The sequence below is a fragment of the Chiloscyllium plagiosum genome, unplaced genomic scaffold (assembly GCF_037043375.1).
Source record: "Chiloscyllium plagiosum isolate Xiang-an unplaced genomic scaffold, Cpla_swu_hap1 HiC_scaffold_23, whole genome shotgun sequence".
NCBI classification, from domain to species: domain Eukaryota; kingdom Metazoa; phylum Chordata; class Chondrichthyes; order Orectolobiformes; family Hemiscylliidae; genus Chiloscyllium; species Chiloscyllium plagiosum.
Genome location: NW_028270161.1, coordinates 47,323,832 through 47,351,592, shown reverse-complemented (window position 1 = coordinate 47,351,592; position 27,761 = coordinate 47,323,832). Strand labels below are relative to the sequence as shown.

Genomic DNA, 27,761 nt, shown 5'->3' with positions numbered 1-27,761 from the left:
TGTGGCTGCAACAAAGTGAGAAATGTGTTGCTAAATTTTGATATCAAACAAGAACTGGTGTTGGGTCACTTGAAGAGCATTAAAGTGGATAAGTCCCCAGCGCCTAATGATATCCACGAGAACTCATCTCGGCATACCTCGACACGGTCCTGTCCCCATTAGTCCAAGAACTCCCCACCTACGTTCGTGACACCACCCACGCCCTCCACCTCCTCCAGGATTTCCGCTTCCCCGGTCCCCGCCTCATCTTCACCAGGGACATCCAGTCCCTGTACACCTCCATCCCCCATCACGAAGGACTCAAAGCACTCCGCTTCTTCCTTTCCCGCCGTACCACCCAATACCCTTCCACCGACACCCTCCTTCGACTGACCGAACTGGTCCTCACCCTGAACAACTTTTCTTTCCAATCCTCCCACTTTCTCCAAACAAAAGGAGTAGCCATGGGCACCCGCATGGGCCCCAGCTATGCCTGCCTCTTCGTAGGGTATGTGGAACAATCCATCTTCCGCAACTACACTGGCCCCACCCCCCATCTTTTCCTTCGCTACATTGATGACTGTATCGGCGCTACCTCGTGCTCCCACGAGGAGGTTGAACAGTTCATCCACTACACTAACACCTTCCACCCCGACCTCAAATTCACCTGGACAGTCTCGGACTCCTCCCTCCCCTTCCTAGACCTTTCTGTTTCTATCTCAGGCGACCGAATCAACACGGACATCTACTACAAACCAACCGACTCCCACAGCTACCTGGACTACACCTCCTCCCATCCTGCCCCCTGTAAAAACGCCATCCCATTCTCCCAATTCCTTCGTCTCCGCCGCATCTGCTCCCAGGAGGACCAGTTCAAAATACGTACAACACAGATGGCCTCCTTCTTCAAGGACCGCAATTTCCTCCCCGACGTGGTCGACGGTGCCCTCCACCACATCTCCTCCACTTCCCGCTCCTCTGCCCTTGAGCCCCGCCCCTCCAACCGCCACCAGGACAGAACCCCACTGGTCCTCACCTACCACCCCACCAATCTCCATGTACAGCGCATCATCCGCCGTCACTTCCGCCACCTCCAAACAGACCCCAGCACCAAGGATATATTTCCCTCCCCTCCCCTATCAGCTTTCCGTAGAGACCACTCCCTCCGCGACTCCCTTGTCAGATCCACACCCCCCACCGACCCAACCTCCACTCCCGGCACCTTCCCTTGCAACCGCAGGAGGTGCAACACTTGCGCCCACACCTCCCCCCTCACTTCTCTCCAAGGCCCCAAAGGAAACTTCCATATCCGCCACAGATTCACCTGCACCTCCACCCACATCATCTACTGCATCCGCTGCAGCCGGTGTGGCCTCCTCTATATTGGGGAGACAGGCCGCCTACTTGCGGAGCGATTCAGAGAGCACCTCTGGGCCACCCGGACGAACCAACCCAACCAACCTGTAGCACAGCATTTCAACTCCCCCTCCCACTCCACCGAGGATATGCAGGTCATTGGACTCATCCACCGCCAAACCACAACAACCCGACGGTCGGAGGAGGAGCGTCTTATCTTCCGACTGGGAACCCTCCAACCGCAGGGGATGAACTTGGACTTCACCAGTTTCTTCATCCCCCCTCCCCCCACCTTGTCTCAGCCGGATCCCTCCAGCCCGGCACCGCCTTCCTGACCTGCAGTCTTCTTCTTGACCTCTCCGCCTCCATCCTACTCCGACCTATCACCCTCACCTTGACCTCTTTCCACCTATCACATTTCCAACGCCCCTCCTCCAAGTCCCTCCTCCCTACCTTTTATCTTCTCCTGCTGAACACTCTCTGCTCATTCCTGAAGAAGGGCCTGTGCCCGAAACGTCGAATCTCCTGTTCCCTGGATGCTGCCTGACCTGCTGTGCTGTTCCAGCAATAAAGTTTCAACTAATGATATCCAGTCCAGGTTATTGAGAGAGGGAAGAGAGGAGATTGCTGGGACCTTGATCAAGATCTTTGTTTCTGCATTAGCCATTAGAGAAGTCCTGGAGGATTCGTAAATAGCTAAGGTTGTTTCTCTAAAAATAGGGATAATCCAGGAAACTATAGACCAGTGAGTCTTATATCGGTAGCAACTGGGAAGCAACTGGAGAGAATTCTGAGGAATAGGATTTACTTGTATTTGGAAAAGCGTGGTGCACATAGGGTCAGTCAGCATGGCTTTGTGCAGGGCAGGTCATATTTTACTAACTTGGTTGAATTTTTCGAGGAGGTGACAAAGGAGATGGATGAGGGTAGAGCAATGGATGTTGTCTACATGGAATTTAGTAAGACCTTCGACAAGGTCCCTCATGGTAGGCTCATCCAGAAGAGTAAGATGCATGGGATCCATGTCGGATCCTTGGCCGCATGGATTCAGAATTGGCTTGACCATAGAAAGTAGAGAGTGGTGGTAGAAGGTTGTTTTTCAGGCTGGAGGTCCATGACTACTGGTATTCTGCAGGGATCCATATTGGGACCTCTGCTGTTGGTGATTTATATACATGACTTGAATGAAAATGTAGATGGGCGGGTTAATATGTTAGCAGACAATACAAAGATCGATGGAGTTGTGGATAGTGTAGAAGATTATCAAAGGTCACAGCAGGATATAGATCAGTTGCAGATATGGGCGGAGAAATGGCAGATGGTGTTTAATCCATGTAAGTGTGAGGTGCTGCACTTTGGGGGACCAAATGTTAAGGAAAAGTATACAGTTAATGGCAGGATCCTGAACAGCATTGATGTACAGAGGGATCTTGGGACTCAAGTCCATAGCTCCCTGAAAGTAGCTATGCAAGTAGGTAGGGTGATAAAGAAGACGTAAGCATGCTTACTTTTATTGGTCGGGGAATTGAGTACAAGAGACGGGATGTCATGTTGTGGCTTTGGTTAGGCCACACTTAGATTACTGCATTCAATTCTGGTCACCACTTCACAGAAAAGATGGGGAGGCTTTGGAGAGAGTGCAGAATACATTTCCCAGGATGCCTCCTGGATTAGAGGGCATGGTCTGTAAGGAGAGACTAGAAAAACTTGGATTGTCTTCTCTGGAGCGGCGGAAGCTGATGGAAGATTCAATACACCTCTACAAAATTATGAGATGCAGAGATCAGGTTGACAGTCAGAATCTTTTTCCCAGAGTTGAAATGTCTAAAATTAGGGGGCATGCAAATAAGTGAGGGGGGAATGTTCAAAGGAGATATGAGGGACAAATGTTTTATACAGTATGTGTGTGGAATAACGCTGCCAGGATGATGGTGGAGGCAGATACGATAGGGGCATTTAAGACTTTTAGATAAGCACAAAAATATACAATGAATGGAGGGACACGGGCCAAGGGCAGGCAGAAGGGATTAAATTAATTTGGCGTCATGATCAATTCAACACCGCGGGTTGAAGGATCTGTATCTGTGATGCACTGTTCTATATTTGATGTTCAAAATTCTCCAGAAGCAGCGCTACTTTGCACAATCCTCCAATACTGCACATGTACAGATATTCGTTACTGCGTATGGTTGTAAGATGGGAAATCCGTTCAGTATGCAGCCTGCTTGCACGTGCATGGCCCAAACAGTCAGTTTCAGCATGTGCAGTGATCAAGGATCATATCCTCAGGATGAGAAGAAACTGCGTATTGTCGTAAAAGACTTGGTACAATTATTGAACAACTGTAAAGGTGGCCTACCTGCCTGAACATGTTTCCACACCAGCACAGATTTTAAAATGAATATTTCTGGAATTTTTTTCTTTTTATGAGCCACAGATCTAAGACTTAGAACAGATTCTAAGAAAAATAATTATAAGTTTCTTATTAAAATAAGCGGTTACTCTGCTTAGTCGATGAAACATCTGAACCTAAAGAAAGAATGCGAGAGCTGTTCAGAGACAGTATTCTGAGGGCTACCGACCTTTTCATGGCCAGGAAATCCAATTTGTCCCTTACCTGAATGTCTCACCCTCAGTGGGAAATTGGCAAACAGTTGATGAGCAGATTTTGAAAACATGTCTGTGCTTGCAGAAAAAGACAGTGAATTTTTGCTGGTGTATTTCAAACTCTAATGCTTTTTATTCTTCTTTATCTTGTCGCATGCAGTATGTTGAAAATATCTCTAGCAAGGCCATAACCAAAGTAAATGCAAGTCAGTGGACCATTTGCAAAAAATGAATTTAACTGAATAGAGTGTTTGTGCTGTAGAATTGTCTCATGTCTCATTCAAATGTGCCTTGATGCTGAAAATGTTGGGAACCACTGCTTTAGAGGGAGCAAACAGGCAGGAGGCTGGAAGAACACAGCAAGCCCGGCAGCACCAGGAGGTGGAGAAGTCGATGTTTCGGGTGTAACCTTCTTCAGGAGGATTCAGCAGGTCATGAAGAAGGGTGTCCACAAGAAACGTTGACTTCTCCACCTCCTGATGTTGCCTGGCTTGCTGTGTTCTTCCAGTGTTCTTCCAGTCTCCTGTCTGTCTACTTTGGATTCTAGAAACTGCAGTAGAGAAGCAAAGTGTGACTGGAAAGAAAGAACTTTTAACAATCTCTATAACAAAGGACAAAGTATATAACAAACTAACGGGTGATGAATTATCAGAACCTGATCACATGTTTTAAAGCTACAGAGATAGTGGAACCATTGGATCAAGTGTTCTATATATCACTGGATTCTGGGAGGTTTTCTGCCATTGGAAAACTGCTAATGTGATGCTCCTGTTAAGAAGCAAAGAAGACAGAAAAGAAGAAATTATAGTTCAGTTAGTTTAACATTTCTGCTGTTGAAAATATGTTAATATCTATTATTAAAGATGAAATCGCAGGGCATTTATAAAAGCTTAGAGTCAAAATGGTTTTGTGAAGAGTTCTTTGAGGATATAACAAGCAGAGTTGATAAAGGAACCAGTAAATGTCACGTACTTGGATTTTCAGAAGGCATTCAAAAAGGGGTCACATAAAATATTATTGTGCAAGGTAGGAGTTTATGGTATTGAGAGTAACATACTAGCAAGGATTGAGGGTTGTTTAGCAACACTGAAGAGAGTCAGGGTTATGGGCCATTTTAAAGTTGGAAGGATGTAACTAGTGGAGAGCTACAAGTAGTCATAGTGCTTCAATTTATAACCTAGATTTATTAATGACTTGGAGAAGGGAGCAAAGCGAAATGTATCCAATTTGCTGATGACACAGAAATACATGGAGGGCATGATGTGATAAGGGCATAAGGAATCTGTGAGGGGATATAAACCATCAGACTACATGATCTATGAGTAGTGTTAAGCCATTTGGCCCACTGTGACTGCTCCACCATTTGATCCTGGCTGATATGTTTCTCAACTCCATTCATCTGATTTCTCCTTGTAACCCTTGATCTCCTTACTAATCAAGAACCTGTCATAAATGCACTCAATGACTTGGCCTCCATATCATTCCGTGGTAATCGGCTCCAGATTCAAAACTCTATGGCTGAAGAAATTACTCTTTGTCTCAGATCTAAAAGGTCGTTCCTACATTGAGGCTGTGCCTTTGGGTCCAAGTCTCTCCTACTAATGGAAACATCTTCACCATATCCACTCAATCCAGGCCTCACAGCATTTTGTAAGTTTCAATCAGATCCTCCCTCACCTTTCTAAATTCTAGAGTACAGATCCAGAGTTCTCTCCTGCTCTTGATACGACAAGCCCATCAACTCCAGGCCATTCTTGTAACCCTCCTGTGGACCCCCTCCAACCCCAGCACATCCTCCCTCATACACAGGGATGCATTGTTTATTTGGACATCTGATTTAGATTGGCAGAATAGCCCTTTTCTATGCTATGATAATAATTATTGTGGTTTTGTAAATTCTAATCACAAGTGACCTAGAACCACCAGATTCCACACATTCAATGCATCCAGGTACAGTACAAGTGGGGTAAAAAAATTGGTTACAAAACAACTTTCAGGTGAAAGAAATCTAAGAAGCAAGAATGAGGGGAAAGCTTAAAAGAAACCTCCAGCCTGGAACGTCCTTTGAGTACAAAGTCACTGCTGATTTTGAACAGCCAGTTACAAGACAGAACCAGTAACAGCCAGCTCAACAGTCACGGAAGGAGTTCAAAAAGGTCAATTTAAAAACAATTTAATACCTAGATGTAAAAAAAAACACAATGCAATATTTGACAAACAAGCCCTGATGAATAAATCTCAATTTGGTAAATTTTAACTTGATTTTAAGCAAACAAAACTACTTAAGCTCTTGGCTTCTTCAGTTTTCCTTGTTTTTAATGAATAGTGCTACACAACTTATGCTCGTCGTTCCATGCAGGTGACTTTGCACAATAACCTCAATGCGCAAGTAACAAAATATCAATTGTAAATGTCTACATTGCAAGAGGTTTTATTTCAATGGGATGGGAAGGAATCGAACCAATAACCAGTAGTTATAACTGGACTGGAACAGCAGCAAGTCACAGAAGATTGTAGTTCAGGTTGAGGGTATGTAGGATGAGTAAGAGGAATCATGAATCATGATTAATTTAGTTTGCTTATAAATTGTACAAACTATATTAATCAATTAACATTATTCTGGCTATCTGTAACCAACATAGACTTAGTAAAGTCACCATCATCCTACCAGATGATAGGGCTGTCTTATTGGAGGGAAATGACTGGTGAGGGTCAACACATCTCAGACAAAGGGAGAGGTTCTGCAGCAGAGCTCTACACATGGATTTCAGCCTAGAAGTAAGCTCACCCTATTCACTGCTTTGCAAACCAGCCATCTAGGCTAAATGACAGAGTTGACGAGTGCACCATGGAATTTCAGAACTATATGGCAACAACTTTCACTCAGGCTCACATTCTCCCGACTTAGTGAATCAAGTGAGGAAGAGATTGTTTACAGGGAGGGAGAAGAAAAAAATCAACTATATTTTACATGAGCTCTTTTATATCTAGTGTTTTGGAAGAGAAGCAATTATATTTGGCAAAATGCAATCTTTTCATGGAGGTAAATGTTTAACAATGCTTAAAAGATACTGTATATAACTTTAGAACATTAATTACTTGAAGTAATGTGGCGATCATAAGGTAGCGATCATAAGGTAGCTACCTTATGGTTTGTAAGTACCAATAAGGTCTTTTTTTTGAACATTTGCATATGCAAAAAGAAAGCAGATCATATCCCAGCCAGAATTAACAATCCATTGTGGATGGACTGACTCCACTATCGATCAAAGGTAATTTCTGTTATGTTTAGAATATGTTTAGAAAATATTTGTACCTAGAAATGGTCTCATACCTAGTCAAAAACTAATGTCATATAATTAGAATGAAATTAGATTTTGGAATTCAGTAGGTGGTATATTACAACAAAGGCAACATGACAGGAGACAAAGCTAGCAGTCCTTGGGTGACTAGGGAGCTAGAGAATATGAGGAAGCAGAGAATGACGCACGGCAGGTAAATTCTCCAAGAACCGGGTCAAATACAATAATTTGAATAGGGAAGTGAAGAGAAAAATAAGACTGTTAAAAGAGCGAGACCTGACCAGCAGTTGACATAAAAGAGAACCCAAAAATCATCATCTAACATGTAAGCAGGTAGAAGAGGCAGACTGAGTTCTGTTAGAGACAAACAGGGTAATATATTTTTGGAGAGACAGGGCAAGTTTAGAATATACAAGCATGTGTGTCAGTATTTAGTAAGGAAAAGATGCTAACATTATCAGTAGAGATGGAGATGGTAGAGGTAATGGACAAGGTGGAAATTGAGAAACAGGACTTAATAGTCAGCTATTCTATACGGAGAGTGAATAGGTTACTTCTGCAACCAGTCCCTGGAGAGGGGTCCCCAGTTGTGATCACAGGAATGGAGGAAGGAACTGATTTTCCTTATTTATTAAAACTTCTCCCTCTGTTGGGGAACTTACCACAAAGGATTCATTCCCATATGTATAATTATCCCAATTCCCATGTACCTGTGCTGTAAATGGACCCAATTTAACCAGACTTTTACCTCAAGGAAGCAAAAGTATTAGATACTAAAATGTGAACAAAAATAAAATGCAACACAAACGCATGGCAGTGAAAACAGTAAAAATGAGTTCGTTTCATTTGTTCCTGGGAAATGGAACATTCAGGTCATTAACTTGGATGATTGCAGTAATTGTCTTCAGAAGTTGAGTGGCTGGTTTGGAAATTCTGGATACAGTAGATCAGTCAAAAGGTCTGGTTTATTTGACTATGGCTTTTGTCTGGTGAGGTGGTTTCATCAGAACGACTTCGTCCTTTATGAAACTAACAAGCAGTGGTGTTCAGAAGCTGTTCTCAGTTGTAATCTTCACCACATTCTACAGCCCTGCAGAATTTGAACTCCAGACTATTGCACACACACACACACACACACACCCCAGAGGTACATTTGGTTCTGGATTCCTTCCTTTGTGCATTCCTGACCAGGGAGTACACAGCTTTCACCAAGTCTACTTTCTTTCACTTCACTTGATGGCCACAGTCTGGGGATGCAGGCCATTGCAAAGACCCATACCATCTCCAACAAATCACTTCCTTTGCATTGTTTCTCTGAAATTCTTTGACATACTTCCAAGTTTCCATGGTGTTTTTCAAGGTTGGGTATATTCCATACAAACCTTCCAGATAGTCATTAAATTGTACTCAAATTGTACTAATTTGTAGGCCATTTGAAAAAAAGATCTACCTTCTTAAGTTCAATATGTCAGTGATCCATTGACATGATATTAAAATTCTGGTGACTAACATTCCAGTTTGCTAAGGGAATTTGAGGTGGAGGTAATAGAACAGCATTCCATAATCCATCTTTGATACAAAAGAGATGTCAGAGTATTTGGAGTTTGGTAAACGCTTGTGAAAATGATATTTGGCAGTCCAAATAACTAAAAGGCATAAATCTTTAACATCAATGCGTGGTAAGGTTTCAGAATCAATCATGAGGAAAAACAGATATTAAAAGGTTTAAGTTAATTAATTGTAAAATGGTTAACTAATTGTTTTGATCAAGTAGCAGAGAATGTTGAAGGAGGAAATGCAATGGATATTATCTTGGTCACTTTCCTAAAGTCCAAAATACTACACTAAACATCAGCTGAACAAAACTTAAGTTCATGGAATAAGAGGATCAATATTATCTTATGAAGTCACAGCAAACGGTTAAATTGCAGGCTGAAGAATGGTGATTTTCCTCAAATTCCCATGTGCACTAATAATGCTAAACTTAGGAATGGCAATAATTGTAGATTGCAATTCTTAAGATAACTGAATTCTTGCAACATCAAAAAAAAATCATGCTTTTCCCTGCCTTTGGCATACAAGTATTTTTCAGTTGTTTAAATGGTTTACCTGTATTAGCAGTTGGCCTCAATTGATTGCATCATTGTCACCCATATGATTTGATAAACTATCAGATGTTGAAGACAAATGTCATGATTTTAAAGCATTTCAACTGCAGTCAAGGTATCTTTGTGATTAATTCGATAATCAGTGCCACATCAGCTTCACATTAGGTCAGACTTTCCACATTTCAAAATGGCAACCATCTACACTAGTGGGTCAAAGTTCAGACTTTTGGGAGAATATTCAGGTTTCAAAAGGTTGACAAGTCACATTTGGGAGTGAGGATGAAGCAGATCAATGGCAAAAGGGTAGCAGCAATAGGTCAATGAACTGAGCCTACAAGTGGAAAATTGAGCATTGAGGTGATGCCTTTTGAGAAGAGACAGGAAAAGGCAATATAGACAAGGATGCAGTTCCAATGAGTGAGCATGAACCGGACATATTAACTGTCATGTGTACACAGACCCCCACAAATACAAACATTTCTCAGTTTGACCTCTTATGGTGGCAGAACATACTGACAGTAGATAACAAAACATAAGGGATTATGTTCTTCATAAATATAGGAATGGTGTACAAAAGCTAGGAATTTATGCCAGGCCTTTACAAAGATCCAGTTACAGGGTTGCATCCCGTTGTTGTCACCACGCTTTGGAAGTGTATAAAAGGTGCAAAATGGCAAAGATTTATCGGAACGATTCCATTGATGAGATTAGATTGGAGAAGCTTAGGCTGTTTTTCTTAGAGCAGTAATATTTTAAAGGGGAGAATAAATAAAAGTGCTTCAAGATTTGAGAGACAGTGCCTTACACTGTAACAGTCAACTGTGTTAACTATCTGGTACTGTTCTGGAATCTGCTGCATTTGGTACAGGTGAAAACAGTGGGCCAACACGGCACAAGATGTGCCAGCTTTCGTTTTCCCTGGATTCTTTGTCTTAACATTGTTACTACTTGCCACTTCCATACAATTCCAAACTGCCTTCAAGTCATAGCCAAATCAAATACTTTACTGGCATGAGGACCTTAACATTCTGACATGTTTGGAAAACTGTTGCCATTAGCTGACAGTATTAGGAACCAGGAAATAGTGATAAAAGACTTTGGGCAAAAAAGCATGGGTTGCAGGAGGCAAGCAAGGGATAACATTTTTAATTGCTGAGTACTCATGCCCCAAGTACAAAAATGGTATAAGTAGAAACAAAACCAATTTAAAAAGGACATTAGATTGGCAATGGAAGGAAATAAAATTGTAGGGCTACTGCAATCGAGTGGGGCAATGGGACTAATTGGATTTCTCTTTGGAGTCAAGATGGTGCTGCATATGGCTTTACGCCCTGCCAGAAGTTAACTGCATAAATACCTTTGGAATTCTGGACATTTTCATAGAGAAGAATCTCCCTTCATGAGCTTAAGCAGATAGAAGGGGGTCGTAGAGAACAAAACACTTTCCTGAATGGCTGATTATTTTCTGTATATTCAAAAAACAGTGACACATTCTCTGGAGGTTCAAATTTAAACTTTATTTCTCAAAGAAAAAAGGCAAATCCGGTATCTACAGTTTGTGACTTTAAAACAATAATCAAAATACTTTAAAGGATTTATTGAGAAGGTGAAGATTCCACAATAGCATGTGTTCATTTGATGCATCACAATTGGGAAAACATCTAATTTTGTAATACCTCTTTAGTTTAACTAAGTTAACATCTTAAATTCTGAATCCAAGGTCTGCCATCCTTCTAGAATAAACATTTCCAATTTAAACAGATAAGACAAATATATAGTTTTAAATTTATGATAACCTTAAAGAAAACCTCATTTCCAAGTACACACTGATACTTCACTTGTCAAACAAAATATTGAACAATGTGGATACATTAAACAGATTGTGAGTCTTATTTTAAAAAAGTTAGATTTTAAACTGAATACAAAAAAAGGAAAATAATTAAATGCTAAAGTTAAGCTGTTAACAAGAAGCAAATATCAGGCAAAAATGCATTTTATTACTGAATGGCATCATTGTTTCAAACTTCCTCTTTAAATCATCTCTTTGCTGTTGCGAATGGCACAGCACAGCACCATACTGAAGATCATGCCAAAAATCTGGAGAAAAAAAGCAGGGTTATTGTTGTAAAACAACTCGAGAGATAAAGCTTTGTAATAGAGCTACATACTCCAGTGTTTAGGTAGTTTCACTCACCATTACAATTCCAATGCCAATCCCAATTGCTCCAATGATGTAAACCTTCCTGTCAAATACGTCTTTAATAGCAGTTAGGCATGACTGCACAAAATCAAAAATATCAGAAGTTAAAATGAAAAGGCTTTGTGGATTCATTTAACAAAAGTAATATCACAAAGAACTGAGAGAGGATTCCTTCTAACCATCAGAGTCTACTTCACTAAAGATCATGGTGAATCTTCACAGCTTCACCTTCCCACACAAATATTTATGCCTCAATTCCCATGGTAACCAAAAGTGCCCATCTTAACTATGTTCAATAACGGAGTAATCTCAGTATTCTAGGGTAGAAACGCCAATGAAACAATTCTTTGATTCCAGAAATTTCTAGATTTTTAAATTTCCCCATATTTTGGCACCAAGTTCTAGACTTCGAAGAGAAACATCAGCCTGGCATCTACCCCATTGAGTCACTGAAGAATTTTTGCATGCCAATGAATTCATCTTCATTCTTCCAAATGCCAGAAAACAGTTAATTCAATCTTGCCCAGATGACAGTCCCTTAACTCAGGAATCAGACTAGTGAAAGTTTGCTACATTCTCTCAAAGGCTGGTAGTTGTCATTTTGCGGTTTCATGTACAACATCAAAAATCTTGGTCTTTTCTACTGCAATTTTTGTTTTTTTTACTAGAAGTATAAACCATATGCTCTCAATTATTTTTGAGTCTGCATATTAACTGTGATGTCCATACAGGCCTTGATAAATACTAACATTTCCCAGTACTTCAGTCTATTCACTTTAAAATTTTAAAATTTCATTTTAAACTGATTGTAAAATGTTACTTTATTAGTTTAATATTCATGTCATTTTGCTTTGATAACTTTAAACATTGTGGGTCTTAAATTACAAATTTAACTGACACCAAATGTCAAGTCCTCCAAATATCGCTCAGACTGGATGGTAAACATGTCTAATTTTCCCTTTGATACAGTTTAAGATTACCTCTGGATGCTTCAATATACTGAGATGCACATTGAAGCATGCTGGGTTAAGCCTTTGAGTTTTGGGATTATAAATGACTCTGGGAAACACTGTTCAGCAAAGAGCCAAAATATATGCAAAGGCCAAGAGCAACTGCTAAGCTGGGTCAATGAATCTCATTTTCATAACTTATGATGATGGATACACAATCACATGATTTAATGTGTTTGGAAAGCCAGTGCTAGTGTGCTGTCCACAGAGGCCCAAGGTAAACATACATTCTGCTTCTAAAATAATAAAGGTCAGATGTCACATTGCCAAATGCATCCTTTCATATCACCTACAATTTTATTGTGTAAATTTCTTAAAATTAAACTGCAGAATATGATCAGAATGGGTTTTAACTACATTTTTCCCCCAGTCTCCAACCCCTTAAGTCTTGGGATTTCAGAGAGTTGTATTATTAGATTGACAATTAAAATATTCTAACAAACCAACTACCTCCTTCATTTCTTTCCACAATAGAAATTATGATGCAACTAATTTTAGAATTTAAGTCAGTGGTAAGAACTGTACTATAAAGAAAACAGTACTCAATTCCCAATCAGTTCTAAAAATTGTCCTACTCTGTGAAGTTCAATCACTTGACAATAAAAAAAGTCCACATCATTCAGCTGTGCTCCTGCTCATTTGACTAAACCAAAAGTACAGCTATATTAAAATGCACTCGGGCCCTTCGGCCCATTGCGTTCATGCCAGTCTTGTCCCATTTATTAGGTGTTAAAGCAGAATTGTATGCATTCAATTATTTCCTGCAACAATTTGGGTTCAATTGCTGCTGAAACATTTACTGTCTGAACCAGGAATTTAGTTATTAAACATCTACTTCTTTATGCACCAATAGGTATACGGCAGTTCAATTATAATGGGTAAATAGCTGTCTTTAAATAGGTCTTCTGACACGCACACAAAATTCGCATTTGTTATTTACTGGTAAAGAGGATGTACCCTGCAGGAAAATAAGTTGTACATCAAATTTAAAACACTGCTACTGTCAAAGTACACAAGTTTAAACCCACAGTGTAAATCACACAAGCAGAAATTGCTGGCAAAACTCAGCAGGTCTGGCAGCATCTGTGGGAAGAAAGCGGAGGTAACATTCTGAAGATGAACAAGTCACCGGGCTCAACATTAACTTTGCTTTCTCCACACAGATGCTGCTCGACCTACAGAGTTTTGCCAGCAATTTCTTCAGCATCTGCACTTGTTTTATTTTAATGTAAATCTCACAAACCAAAGTCTCATACCTGTCTTGAAAACTCTCCTGCGATGTCTGTACTTGGGCAGGTGGGTCGAATAAGTGGTTCAAAAGTTCCACCTATTCCGCAGCAATTCAGCTGAAATAAGATAATTTCCTCAGAAACTGTGTAATAGCATTACAGATAATAGCTTCAGTGTGCTTAACTAGCAGAAACAATATATCTCATCTAGCTTTTTCATCAGCTAGTTTTCACTTTTGTAAAATAACTAATACCATTTTAGATTACCACTTAAAATCACAACTGCATTCTTTTATCCACACCCCATGAATAGATATCAATATCAGGATTAATTGTTCATCTTAATTTTGCTGAAGGCATCTTCATGAACTGGTGTGAGGCTTTGATATAATCTGCCCAATCACAGCAAATAGGGCTCCTATGTGCCTGCTGCCCTTACTCGACAAGGGATCTTAGGACACAAGTTTAGAAATTGCTGTTCATAGCATCATAGAATCCCTACAATGTAGATGCAGGCCATTCAGCCCATTGAGCCCACACAGACCCTCTGAAGAACATCCAACCTAGACCCAGCCCCCTACCATATCTCTAAGCGTGCGTTTCCCATGGCTAATCCACCTAGCCTGGACAGTATGGGTAATTTAGCATATCCAATTGACCTAACCTAAACATCTTTGGATTGTGGGAGGAAACTGAAGCATCCGAAGGAAACTCACGCAGACTAGAGGAGAACACAACCTCCACATAGTCAGCAACTGGAATTGAACCTGGGCCCCTGTCTCTGGCAGGTTGGGGTGTTAACCACTGAGGCACTGTGCTGTTGAAACAATGTCAAGTCGCTGCAATGCATCTTTCAGATGGAGCACGCTGCTGCCACTGTGCACCGGTGGAAGTCGTCACTGAGATGAGGTGCTAATCAAGTGGATGGCTCCATCCTGGTTGGTGGCCTTACTTCATGTATGTTCCAGTTGCATTCATTCACAAAAGTAACATCTCTTGCAACATTCCAAACATGTGCCTTTGGGATAATGCATAGACTCCGGGGAGTGTGCTACCTAAATTATTCCCTGTACAATTCTCAGCCTGAGACACTGCTTTTGTATTCGTAATGTTGGCGGCTGATTTATTAAATATATCTTTGGCCGACAATCACACCCCTGCCTCCTTACCCAGGAAGGAGGGGTTGGGGATTCAGTGATAGCAATGCTGTTGGACACTGGAGGATGGTGGTTGCCTGGCATTTATATACCATTGGAAAGAGAAAGTGAGGACTCCAGATGCTGGAGATCAGAGTAGAGAGTGTGGGGTGCTGGAAAAACACAACAGGTCAGACAGCATTCAAAGAACAGGAGAATCAACATTTTGGGCATAAGCCCATGATCAGGAATTTTTATGTACCATTGGCAATTACTGCTTATCAGCTCAAGCTTGAACACTGCTGGTGGTGGTGGTTTTGGGGGTGGGGGGGGGTGTTCCTTAACCAGGAGCTGCTCAGAACTTAAGAATACTGCTGAACAAAGGCACTTCCCACTTCTGACCTTATGATGGAGGGAAAATCCTCAAATCAAGCATCTGAAGATGGCTGCCCAAGATATCATCTAGTGATGTTGATGAGATGATTGACCTCCTACAATCACATTCTTTGTGCTGGCATAATTACAAATCAGTGGTGGTATTGGGCAGGACTACAACTGAAGCACAAGTCTTTAACACTACAGTCACACTCATTAGTGGGGCTTGGTCTTCATTATACACTTTGATAACAATGCAAGGGAGAAGTGGCATTCATCTACACACAAGGATTTTCACTTTTTTTAAAAAAGTCATTTAGTCACAGGATACTCTCACCGGGTTCCGATGAATAATTACTCAGATTTCACAGATATGAGCACCTCAAATCATCTATTTTTGTAATCCAGATTATCCTAATCATCTGGCACATGCCTAGACTGACATTAACAATTAGAGTTGATTCTCTGAACTTCCAATGTTCTGTTTTAAAAAACCTATGCCGAGTAGAGCAAACATGCCTACCATAGATGTGTCGTTCACACTTTCTTTAATCAACTCATGTAATGTTTCATTGCACCCCATTAGAAGTATAGCCTGTACCAGGAAATAGTAGTCACATAAGATGAGCCCCATGGTGTGACTTGGTAATAGGATTGCAGATTTGTTCTTGCTCTTCTACAGAAGCACATACCCCAAGAACTTTATTCTCCCACACTCTAGTCAGCTAATATCAATACTTGTCAATATTTTCTAGTCATTAATGCTGCATTTCAATGACTTTTCAGGTTTTATTTGGCATCTTGCCATAATATATAGGTTTTGCCTTTGAAAATATATTACAATCATGACTATACTTCAAAAAAAAAAAATCATTAGTTGTAGAGTATTTTGAAATGCCAGTGGTTGTAAATGAACTGATGTGGAAATACAAGTCCCTTCTTTGAAGTCTTGGGGGCCTGTCATTTGTTCTTCAGAATGGTAAAGGTCATTCATTTAATGGTCAGTAGCTTTGAAATCACCAGAAACACAACATTTCTGATACAAAATAAAGGAGAAATGTGCACTCTTCTGGTGGGGAATCACATGACAGTGATGGTAGAGCAGATGAATTGTGAAAGCATTTCTGAAAAGGCACTTGGGTTACAGAGAAGCCCTGACCATCAGACTAACAAATGTTACCTTACAGCCATGACATAGGAGTGATGACAGTTGCTAAGTCGAATAGCCAAGAACAGCTGAAAGAAACTATGGAGCTGTTAAGGTTCTTTAGCATTGCTGCTCTGTTTCTTTTTTCCTTCCTGCATTGGAAGTAGAGCTTCAATTCAGGATTTAACTCAAGATAGAGTTTCACCACACTTCACCCCAAAGATAACTGGAGGCAACACATTTATACCACCTACAGTCAGTTCAAAGGCAAATTACATTACACAAACACTGAAGTGTAATTGCACTTCAGGCTGGTCAAACTATAACAAAATAAGTTTCACAAAAGGAAGAGAAAGGACATTTATAACCAAAAAAAAAAAAGATTGATAACTTACACTTTCCTGTATTGCTTTTAAAGCTGCTTCCTTACTCTTGTCACGATTTTTCACATATTCAGTATACAAGGACATGTAGAAATTTGTCACATCTTCAGTGACCTACAGGATTTAGTTAAGCAAGAGGGAAATTATTAAAAATGTAATTGAGAGTCACATTAAAAGATGCAGCAAGCTGATAATTACCTCTTGCATTATAGCCAAAAAAAAGGACAAAGAAACCTGGCTTCATGACAACTTTGGTATCATTTAAATTCGTGCTTAAAGAAAATGCTAAGATCTGAGAAAGTACCATTTCAATTTGTGCCCTCTTGACAGATGCTGACCAATATTAATATTTGCCTCAGGTTTTTAACATGCATAATAATTCAAAAACCAAAAAACAAGAGAAACATTTTTTTGAAAAGCCAGTGATGGAACACATTTGTGATACCCATTAGCAGGTTCCCTCACTGCTGTTGTAGTGTAGAGTACAAATTAAAGAATTAGATGCTGTAAGAAGGGCAATAAAGTAAGGGACTTCAATCCATGTATTCTGGACAAACAATTTGTAGTAACATAGTAAACAAATTCTTGGAAGGTAACCATGGCAGATAGTTTTCTGGATTAGCATGTTGAGTGATCAAGCAGAGATTTGGTTATTTTAGACTAATAGCATGCAATTCAAAAGAACCACTTGATGACTGTCGGAAAAGGGACCACTGGGCAAGTGTGACTATAATGGAACAGGCATTTATATTGAATTTGAAAATGATTTGGCTCAGTCCAAAAGCAGGGACGACTTGGGGCTGATAGACAAGTAGTCTCTTAGATTGGAAAGATTAGATTATGACTGTGTAGACAAGAAACAGTATTTAAATACTACTGTATTTTGACATTGATGTTTCAAATAATGTACAGATAACATGGTCCAATTATGGCTAAAATAAGATGAGTTAAAGCTGGAATCACTTGGTCAAAAGATTTATAATTTTGTGAAACTGGGTCTGATGATGCAGTGTCAAGAGTGTGGCACTGGAAAAGCACAGCAGGTCAGGCAGCATCCAAGGAGCAAGAGAATTAATGCTTCGGGCAGAAGCATTACAGTGGTAGCATCCTTATGTCTAGGACAAATTTTTAGGTTCAATTTGTAGCTGTCTTGAAAGTGCGCTGTAATTCCAAAATCAGAACAAGTTTGAGAATTGAGAGGGAGGATTTTAAAAGACAAAAGAAATGAAGTAGGAAAGGTCAAAACAATTTGAATTTAGACCATGAAGGTTCATTAAAATTATTGCAGATATCTCTTTAGATGTGCAAATTACGAGAGATAAAAATCAAGATGAGTGCATTAGAATTTCTGTTTCTGATGCTAATAGGGACTGAGAAAAATCAGATATTAAACAAAACTAATTTACCTTCATTGTAGAAATAATGAACAATTCAGAAGTAACAGGGAACCAGGAATCTAGACAACATTGAGAGAGGACTGGATAATGGACAGACAAGATTAGGAATGAAAAGAACACTTTTGGGCACTTGGTAGTACTGTTCCTACCACTCAGCAAGGAAGCAAATCCTACCTGCTCTAGAGCTGTGTAATAACATCTCTGTACAGGATGTTTAGAAATTATCCAAGGAGGACATTAAGTTGGCTGTAACTAATAAAGCAGTGCAAGGATCAGTACTTGGACAATTATCTTCAATCTACATCAATGAGTTAGATGAGGGGACTAAGTGCAATGCATTCAAAGTTTGCTGAAACAAACTTCAAGTTTAAAAGTAAACAGTGTAGAGAATAGCTGCGCTGCAGACAGATGTAGACCGGATGAGGGGATAGCAGATGGAATAGTGTAGTAAAATGTGAAGCTTCACTTTGATAAAAATCAAAATAATTTTTTAAAAAATGTTTGCATTTAGAAAGATCTGGATACCTCTGCATGCAAATTGATTTTAAATATGGAGTAATTCCAGGGTCAAAGGGCCAGATGGCCTATTCCTGCTCCTAGTTCTTATGTTTAATCAGCTCAAATGGAAATATGGCTCAAAAGGTTTACCTACAAAAGGTTACATCAGGCTCAGTGAGGTCAGTGACTGCTGGTGACAGATGGCCCTGAACCAGAATGAGAGTGTAACACCTTGACTGTCTGAGCTCATACACATGGGCCTTCTAACACAGAAATCTGGCATTGTCTGGTAAGCCTGGCACTAAGAATCCGGGAGTGGGGTCAAAGGCCAATAAAACAAGGCTGGTTATTGAGCAGGGTAAAAACAATGACTGCAGATGCTGCAATCCAGATGGAGCAGCATAGCCAAGCATCTCTCGGTAGTGGGTGGGAGACAGATAGCAGCTCCAGTCTGAATTCAGACTCAGATAGAAGAGGATGCTCGCCCCAGCTGACACTCCATAGCCACCACTTAAGTGAACGACTTATGGGCTTCCAGTTAATGGGCCTGGAGAGTTACACCAGCCAGAAAGATGTTACGAAGAATAAAACCACTAAGGGAGAGCTGCATGGTATTGATTTGTTCATTGACCTGACTTTTAGTTCCAAATTCAAATGTCATGAAAGGATTTTCTCTGTGCTGTTGACAGAAGCTCCAAAACTAGAGTAACTTGACAATCTGAGTCTAGTCTTTCATAGTCATCAGACAATAGACCCAACCTCTGCAGCTTAGCAATCTTAAAGAGGCTGGTGACTGATGGAGGAAAATCGATACTCAATCAGGTACTGCACCCCATTTCCTTCTGGACAAGTTGAGTTTTATTACATCCAACCTGGGAATGGCTGGTGATAACTGATGGCTGAAATAGTTTCCGGTTTCAATTCCTCAACACTGACATCCATAAGTTTTTCAGCACAAGAAATAGTTTTTTTTTAAAAAGTAGAAACTGATCCATACCTTGTCCTTATTCAGAAAGCCCCAAATTCCAGCTGCTATTTCAACTGCAAATATGACAAGGAGAAACAAGAAGAACTGAAAGAGAAGATGATTTTTGTATTACATATCAACTATTTAAAAACCAGTGGTTCAGAGAGATTCAACTTTAAACTCCATATTTCTGAGGATGCACTCAGATCACTCACATGCATATTTGTTGCGGTCACAGTCTAAGTGCAACATAATCCAGCGTTAGATTCCAATCTTACAAAGAGTCCAGTTATTTGCAAGGGAATCAGTCTTTCTGCATCATGGAAGAAATCTGACCTGGTCACCCAATATATGCTTTAGTGCTGGGATGAAGTTGAAACTAACATACTATTGATTAGTTAGCCTTTGATTATCCGAACAGATTATCACAACCAGAAGTCTCCAGAAAAATAGCTATTTAATTTGCCTGACAAAAATTTCTGTTGACTCAAAACCCCAAAGAATGTATGAAGTCAGATTTTAAAATTTATGACGACACTTCTCGCAGTCAATGGGGCTTTAGTCATTTGTGTGCAAGAGTAATACACCTGCATAGCAGCCCATTTGGTCTGAGGACCAGGCTATTGTTTGCCATCAGGACTCTGCTGTTATGAGATGTGCTCCTTCAATAACTCTAATTTATTCACTCTAGATATCAGGTCCTGGAGACACCAGTTTGTTCATCATACACAATCTGAATGTCTTCCAGAGCTTGGTGTCTTTTTTCCCCTTACAGATAAAATGTGGATGTTCACTTTCTTGCAATAATTTACATAGCACAGCTTATGAATCACTTGTCACCTTGATGTGCCAATTTTAATCTTCTCTAATTGTTTAATTCAAGCTCTCATGACAGTTAATTAAAATTGGCCCTGTTTAAATTTTACAATAAAGTGAGAAACAACAAACCCTTTCCCATTCCCTTCAAAAATTTCTCATTGTGCACATTGTGTTAAAAGCCCTAGACTTGCTCATGAGGCTTACCATACTTTTGATTGAACTAATTTCGTACACTAACAAGATTTCTGCAGAGAATTCCAAACAATTGGCCGAGGCAGGTTCATGAGAACCACGCTGCAAGACATGCCAAAGAGTTTTGGGGATTGAGGTGCAAGGAAGAGATGAAGAATGCCAGGAAAGCAGCAACTTCACCGCCATGAACTCGTGCTGTCAATTAACAGCATGGAAGAAGTGGTACATTCACCGCTACATTTGACTACACTTTGGTGATCCCACCCATTACTTCAACTGCTAGAATATTTACAGCTCTCAATTGAAATTACACTGGACACACATCAGACAGGCTACTTAATAATGACTTGGACAGAAGACAATATTTGTTAGTGAAACCAAACATGTCTCCAAATAAAAGCCTCCATCTTTTGTCTGGTAGCCTGTCACATCTAACTAGAGCCCAAATGTTATGTTGCGTGCATTATTAGCTCAAAATGTGTAGCCTTTATTTAGTGTACAAACACATGTTGATTTACCCAACTGGGGAGCAACACATCACTGCCAGATTGGACTATCTGCACAATCTTTTGGGACTGTAATAATAAAAAAAGGATGAAAGTCATTCTAGCCCTTCCTCTATTTATGCATCAGGTATATTAAACAGTTCTGCTTCATGCTTCAGACTTCCTTCTGACCATGTGCATGATGCAAGATGATGATGTGGACCATATTACAGAAAAGGAAGATATCAGTCAGGATGATGATCTCCAAATCAAGTGAATGGAGTTGCCTACGAAGCGAAAAGTTGGTATTTGATAGTCTACCAAAATAACTCTGTCATGAAAGCTTGAATTAAACAATTAGAGAAGATGAACTTTGGCACATCAAGGTGACAAGTGATTCATAAGCTGTGCTATGTAAATTATTGCAAGAAAGTGAACATCCACTTTTTATCTGTAAGGAAAAAAAAAGACAGACACCAAGCTCTGGAAGACATTCAGATTGGGTATGGTGAACAAACTGGTGTCTCCAGGACCAGATATCTAGAGTGAATAAGTTAAGCGCGAGTTATTGAAGGAGCACATCTCTTTCAATTCAGTGGGCATAGCTAATTCTATACCCATGCTATGATAAAAGTGGATGCTGGCAATGCACATGATATACCTTACAATAGATATACTGCTTGCAAGAGGTTCTCTGTAACTGGCACAGAGGGAGAGTTAGAATCCCTACTCATCAGCTGTCGAGTAAACAGAGTAATAATGCTTCTTGGCTGAAATAGTTTGAAGGTGAGAGACTTGGTCATGCAAACTGACCTCTGTCAATTGTTGTTTGAAACTTCTGATGTAATACCAGAACCAATAGGTCCAGTGCATAACAGTTGGACAACTGGATTAGCCAATGTAGTTTCCTAGTGGATCTACCCTTCAGCTTGCCGAGGGTGGAGATTCATTACCAATATACTATCAATTGCCCAATAAGTTGAGGCCTTATGTAGTATGGTTCTAGCTGAATAAGCACATTAATGATATGCTACTAGAGAAGGGCTTTAGTTTGTTAAAATGCAGTAGGATTTGGAGCACACCTGAAGCACCTTAAACTATAGTCCTAGCAAACTGCACCTGATCTCCCCAGTTATTTGGAATGCTTGTATCAAGAAAAAGACACTCCATATTGGGCTAAAAGATATTCAACGTAGAAGGATATATCAGCATCTTAGCTTTAATCTCACCCAAATTCTAAATCTGTTTATACATCTCAGACTAAATGAATAAGGTAAAAATTGCAAAAGTATGAGTATAATCATTAAATTCTATTATTTAATATGCCTGTTTGCTTGAAGCATATTTTGTGCAAATCAGATGTTATTTTCAAGAATTATTCTGTTCACAGGCCACCTCTTATAGATTATGCATTTCAACTTACAAATCCAAGCATGCAAGTAGATTCCTGAATTGCACCACAGCATCCTAGGAATCCAACCACCATCATCAGTGCACCAGCTCCAATCAAGATATAGACACCTATAAAGGAACACAAACCAGAGGAGTGTAAATGCATGGAAATGCCACCATAGAGTTACAGATGTACAGCATGGAAACAGACCTTCGGTCCAATTCATCCATGCCATCCAGATATCTCAACCCAATCTAGTCTCACCTGCCAGCACCTGGCCCATATCCCTCCAAACCCTTCCTATTCATATACGCATCCAGATGCCTTTTAAATGTTGCAATTGTACCAGCCTCCACTACTTCCTCTGGCAGCCCATTTCACCACGCTCTGCATGAAAAAGTTGCCCTCAGGTCTCTTTCATATCTTTCTCCCCTCACCCTCAACCTATGCCCTCTAGTACTGGAACCCCCCCCCCCCGACCCCAGGGAAGAGACTTTGTCTATTTATCCTATCCGTGCCCCTCCTGATTTTATAAAACTCTATAAAGGTCACCCCTCAGCCTCTGACACTCCAGGGAAAACAGCCCTAGCCTATTCACTCTCACTCTCCAGTTCAAATCCATCAACTCTGGCAACATCCTTCTAAATCCTTTCTGAACCCTTTCAAGTTTTACAACATCCTTCCAAGAGGAAGGAGACCAGAATTGCATGCAATATTCCAAAAGTGGCCTAACCAATGTCCTGTACAGCCACAACATGACCTCCCAACTCCTGTACTCAATCTGACCAGTAAAGGAAAGCATACTAATCGCCTTCCCCATTTTTAAGAAGTTCCCTATCATGTCACTCACTGCCCATACATGGAAATACATCTCGGATTTACAAATGCTGGAGCAGAATTCTTGTTTCTTTAAATGTGGCAATCTTTCACTCAAATCAAAAGCCAACAAGTTTATTACACTAAAAAACAAAATTAAACAATTTGAAGGATTTCAAAAAAAACACACCAAAACAGAAGTTCACTTATTCTGAAACACTTTCATTTCACAGAAAATTAGAATCTCCAGAAATATATCCTCCCTGTCACATCTAAAAGTTTGACTCAACACTTCGGTCCTGTCCTGGTCCTACACAGCCTTTTCCTTGAATCCTTTCAGTCGAGCTTACACACTGTCATTTAATAAATCTGCAGAAAGTTCAGGTTAACAAAACACATGTTACAGCAGAATTCTCCATAACGTGATTGACAAATTGGGACACTTTCCAAAGCCTGAACTTTAGAAAGTGTGTTGGCCGTAACACGATTACATCAACACTAAGCGCTGTTTCTAAAGCACGATTTTTCAATAACGCTAGGTTGCACAAAAACACAACCATTGCATTATAGAAGAATTACCTGCAGTTCTAACAAAATAATCCTGATCTGGCAGCTTCAGAAGTTACTTCAGTGACCGTATAGCTTATTTCCTTAACTACCTTAAACCATCTCCTTTTCTAAAAGGAGTACAGTCTATATCTGTGTCCAACTTCAGTCAGGTCTCTTTCAATAGTCCCCAAATGTTTGTATTAATTTTTTTTGACAAGTTGCTCGTACTAGATTCTAAGCTAAGCACAATGTTTTTTCTGACTGTAAACTCTCATCACAAAATCCCATTAACACTGAGGCCTTGTAGTCATCTGCTCTCTAATACAGACCGACTTAAAATAATGGCTGTGCAGGACTAATTGAATTAAGTTTTCAACCATTGCTTGAAAAAAGTAAACAAACATGCTTGCTTTTCATTTCAAACTATTGACTTAAACAGTTTATACCTGATCTTTCATCATAGCATATACATTATTTTTCAATCAAAATCACAGACATACCAAAAATGTTTAATCAATTCTTTTACAGCGGGTGCTAATCTTAAAACATTAAATAATTCCCAAAATTGAACTTAGCACAAATGTTCTAGAAAAACAGAACAGTACTTCTCTCACACACTATAGCTCTGTTCAGTACAATTTAGCATGCGAGCTGTAAACAACAATATTTTCCACAAAGCCATTCTTTAGAAAGGAACAAGAAAGACTAAATGTACAAGTTTATTCTCTCTCTTGCAGATCCTGTACCATTAAAAATAAACCATAAGTCATTTAGATCAAGGTTAGGTCACACCCACATACGGTGGCACAGTGGTTAGCACTGCTGCCTCACAGCGCCTGAGACCTGGGTTCAATTCCCGCCTCAGGCGACTGACTGTGTGGAGTTTGCACGTTCTCCCCGTGTCTGCGTGGGTTTCCTCCGGGTGCTCCGGTTTCCTCCCACAGTCCAAAGATGTGCAGGGTCAGGTGAATTGGCCATACTAAATTGCCCGTAGTGTTAGGTAAGGGGTAAATGTAGGGGTATGGGTGGGTTTCGCTTCGGCGGGTCGGTGTGGACTTGTTGGGCCGAAGGGCCTGTTTCCACACTGTAATCTAATCTAATCTAATCTAAAAAACAATTCCCCTGCCCATCACAAAATTACAGTTTTCTAGTGGAAAGAAGCAAACAAAAATGAGAAAGAGTTTCCATAAGCTTGTGATGCAAGAATGCAGTATGTTAGCATGAGTTGGGAACTTGCATGTGAATGTGAAACAGTTTAGTTTTTGAGTTTCGTGATGGTGTTTCCTTTAAAGCAAATGTCAGCCGTTTTAAGCAGTGAGCTTCAGACAGCTTTTCCAAGAAAGAACATTACTTAGATAACTGAGAAGCTAACTGCTGAATGCTTATAATGTTGAGCTTCATCATTTAAACTAGATGGACAGGAACCACCAATAGGTTGAGTTCAAAAGAACAAAAGTGGCTGACTGGTTAACACTGCTGCCTCACAGCACCAGGGACCCAGGTTCAATTCCAGCCTTGGGCGACTGCGTGGAGTTTGCACATTGTCAGTGTGGGTTTCCTCTGGGTTCCTTCCAAAGATGCGCACTTAGGTGAATTGTCCATGCTATATTGCCTGTACTAGGTGCCTTAGTCAGAGGGAAATTCAGAGGGTCGGTGTGGACTTTTTATTGGGCCAAAGGGCCTGTTTCCACACTGTAGGGAATCTAATCTAAAAGAGTGGCTCAATCTCCAGGCTCCCAGAAGTGAAATGTATTAGAAGCCACCAGAGCTGAAAATAAACTTCAATCTGATTCAGAAGGTCAAAGGAAAACGTTGGAAAGAGAATAATTTGAATAAGAAACTAAAGAACTAAGATGGGCATAAATATTCTCTCAGCCCCATACTACTGAAAGCAATGCTTCTGAAGGAAGATTGTGCATCCCAAGCACTTGTGCAAACCTATTTATATGGAAACAAATGTTAGAAATGGTGCATTTCTGAGACCCTATATTTGTCATGAGGGTACAGCTGAAGAGAACAATAGTTTCTCTCTGGTCTTGTGCAGCAATCACTTCATTACTGAATAGAACCACAGCCCAAGATATCACTCAAAACTGTAATAAATGAGGCCATTAATGTCCACTTTAACCATATAAGCATACTTCTAATTAAAGTATCAGTTTTGAAGCTTCCTCCTCCACTATCCCACCCAGAAACCTAATCCTAACATTAAGTCCCTTTATAGGAAGGGTTTGCAGATACTCCCAAGTCCAATGCTGGTACTGTGGTGAGCATAGCTATCATCCAAGTAGTTAACCTTAGTGTGACTCCCAGCCAAGCTGAAGTGGGTCAGTCAATTTGATGGCTGATTTGCCAACAGCATGGGTTCAATAGCAGCAGTGCCTGAAGTTACTACAAAGGACTTATTTTCTCAACTTCTCCCCAGGGGTGGTCACCCTCAGATTAATCCGTCACTTTCTAGAGAGAGAACAGCCTTCGGCCCTCCAGAACTGTGGCGATTTTTGCTGCAAAGTGTGTTTTTTTGCCAATATATATCCACCTCCCTGCCTTCACTGAATTTGAAGCATTGTTTCAGATTAACCCTACTCTATTTAAATGTGGTTCAGAATCATTTACCTGGTTTAGTACCAATCTGCAATGGACAGGCAACACAGCACAGGGTCTTTGCCCAAATGTTGTTGCATATTGTGTAGTCACATTTCCTAACTATCCTGTCCTCACCTTAACTTCTGGATTAGTCTAACTTGAAGGGAGCCAGCAAGTTTGCATCAAGAGTACTGGTTATAAAGTGCCCGCTGTGAGATTAAAATGCTGGGTGTTTTGCAGGAGTTGACATCCTGCAACATTTTAAAGAAAATGCATTCCCGGACAGTGATTTATTTTATGAAGTGACACAGCTTTAGGACTTTTATTACAACCATGAATGCCCTCCTGACAATATGAATGCATTCACTCTTAATTTGTTTACTCAAGGCTAAATAAGGCAGAGGATTGTATTGTACACCATGGAAAGCCCCCAGTCTACATCCTGTACAAAAAAACCCCCTGAAATTCCAGGTAGGGAGTACATGGGAGCACAGGGAATTAGAAGTTCAGGTTGTATAAGAAATCTTCTGCTCTTTCACCTTTATTCACTCGAGCGTTTAGCACAAAACAATGAAGCATCATTCTACTGTAAAATAGATTGAAAAAAGGTCCTGATCAGGCATAGCATTGTTACTCGCCCTTTACAACAGACAGAGCCAGGGCTCAGTGGCACTGAGATAACCATCAGCTCACAACCAGCAACATTATTCACTGACTTCCATTTACCAAGTTCAGACAAATCGGAGACAATAAAAGAAAGAAAATCAGGCGGGGACCTTGAACACCAATTCAAGGTCTTGTTTAGTGTGGTTTAACTAGTAACACATGAAAGATTCAGTAAAAGAATGCCAAACATTCCTGGTTTAAGTTTTAATCATGAAGCATGTCTACCCAACAGATGTGGAACTTACACACAGATTTATGACAGGATTACAAATGACAACACAGCAAGTAACTATTCCATTCATTGAGATTGTGTCAACTATTTGAAGAATGACACTACTTAATCCACTCCCTGGGTTTATTCTTCACTATTCTGTGAATATTCTATATTGAAGTACAGGTCCACTTCTCTTTTAAGAGGATTTCAGAATTTACATCCTCCAGTCTTTCAGACTTCCAGATCAGAACTCACTTTCCACTCTTCCCCCCCCTCACACTACCTCTGGTTCTTTCTCCAAATACGTATTCACACTAGGTATTGATCCTGCTGTCACTGGAAGGAGG

The 27,761-nt window shown here is 40.2% G+C and overlaps 1 protein-coding gene and 1 long non-coding RNA gene across 2 annotated transcripts in view; one reads left to right on the top strand and one right to left on the bottom strand.

Moving 5' to 3' along the window:
- LOC148145889 (uncharacterized) overlaps nt 1–27,761 on the top strand; it is a 95,138-nt gene that overhangs the window by 36,715 nt on the left and 30,662 nt on the right. The gene's annotated exons all lie outside the window — the stretch shown is intronic.
- LOC122561633 (CD9 antigen) overlaps nt 10,844–27,761 on the bottom strand; it is a 47,952-nt gene continuing 31,034 nt past the window's right edge. Inside the window, exons 3-8 of the mRNA XM_043713570.2 lie at nt 22,614–22,711; nt 19,725–19,799; nt 16,845–16,946; nt 13,819–13,908; nt 11,547–11,630; nt 10,844–11,449 (exon numbers count right to left, since the gene is read on the bottom strand). Of these exons, the coding sequence (XP_043569505.1) occupies nt 11,384–11,449; nt 11,547–11,630; nt 13,819–13,908; nt 16,845–16,946; nt 19,725–19,799; nt 22,614–22,711 (515 nt within the window). The 3' untranslated portion in view covers nt 10,844–11,383. The remainder of the gene's footprint in view (nt 11,450–11,546; nt 11,631–13,818; nt 13,909–16,844; nt 16,947–19,724; nt 19,800–22,613; nt 22,712–27,761) is intronic.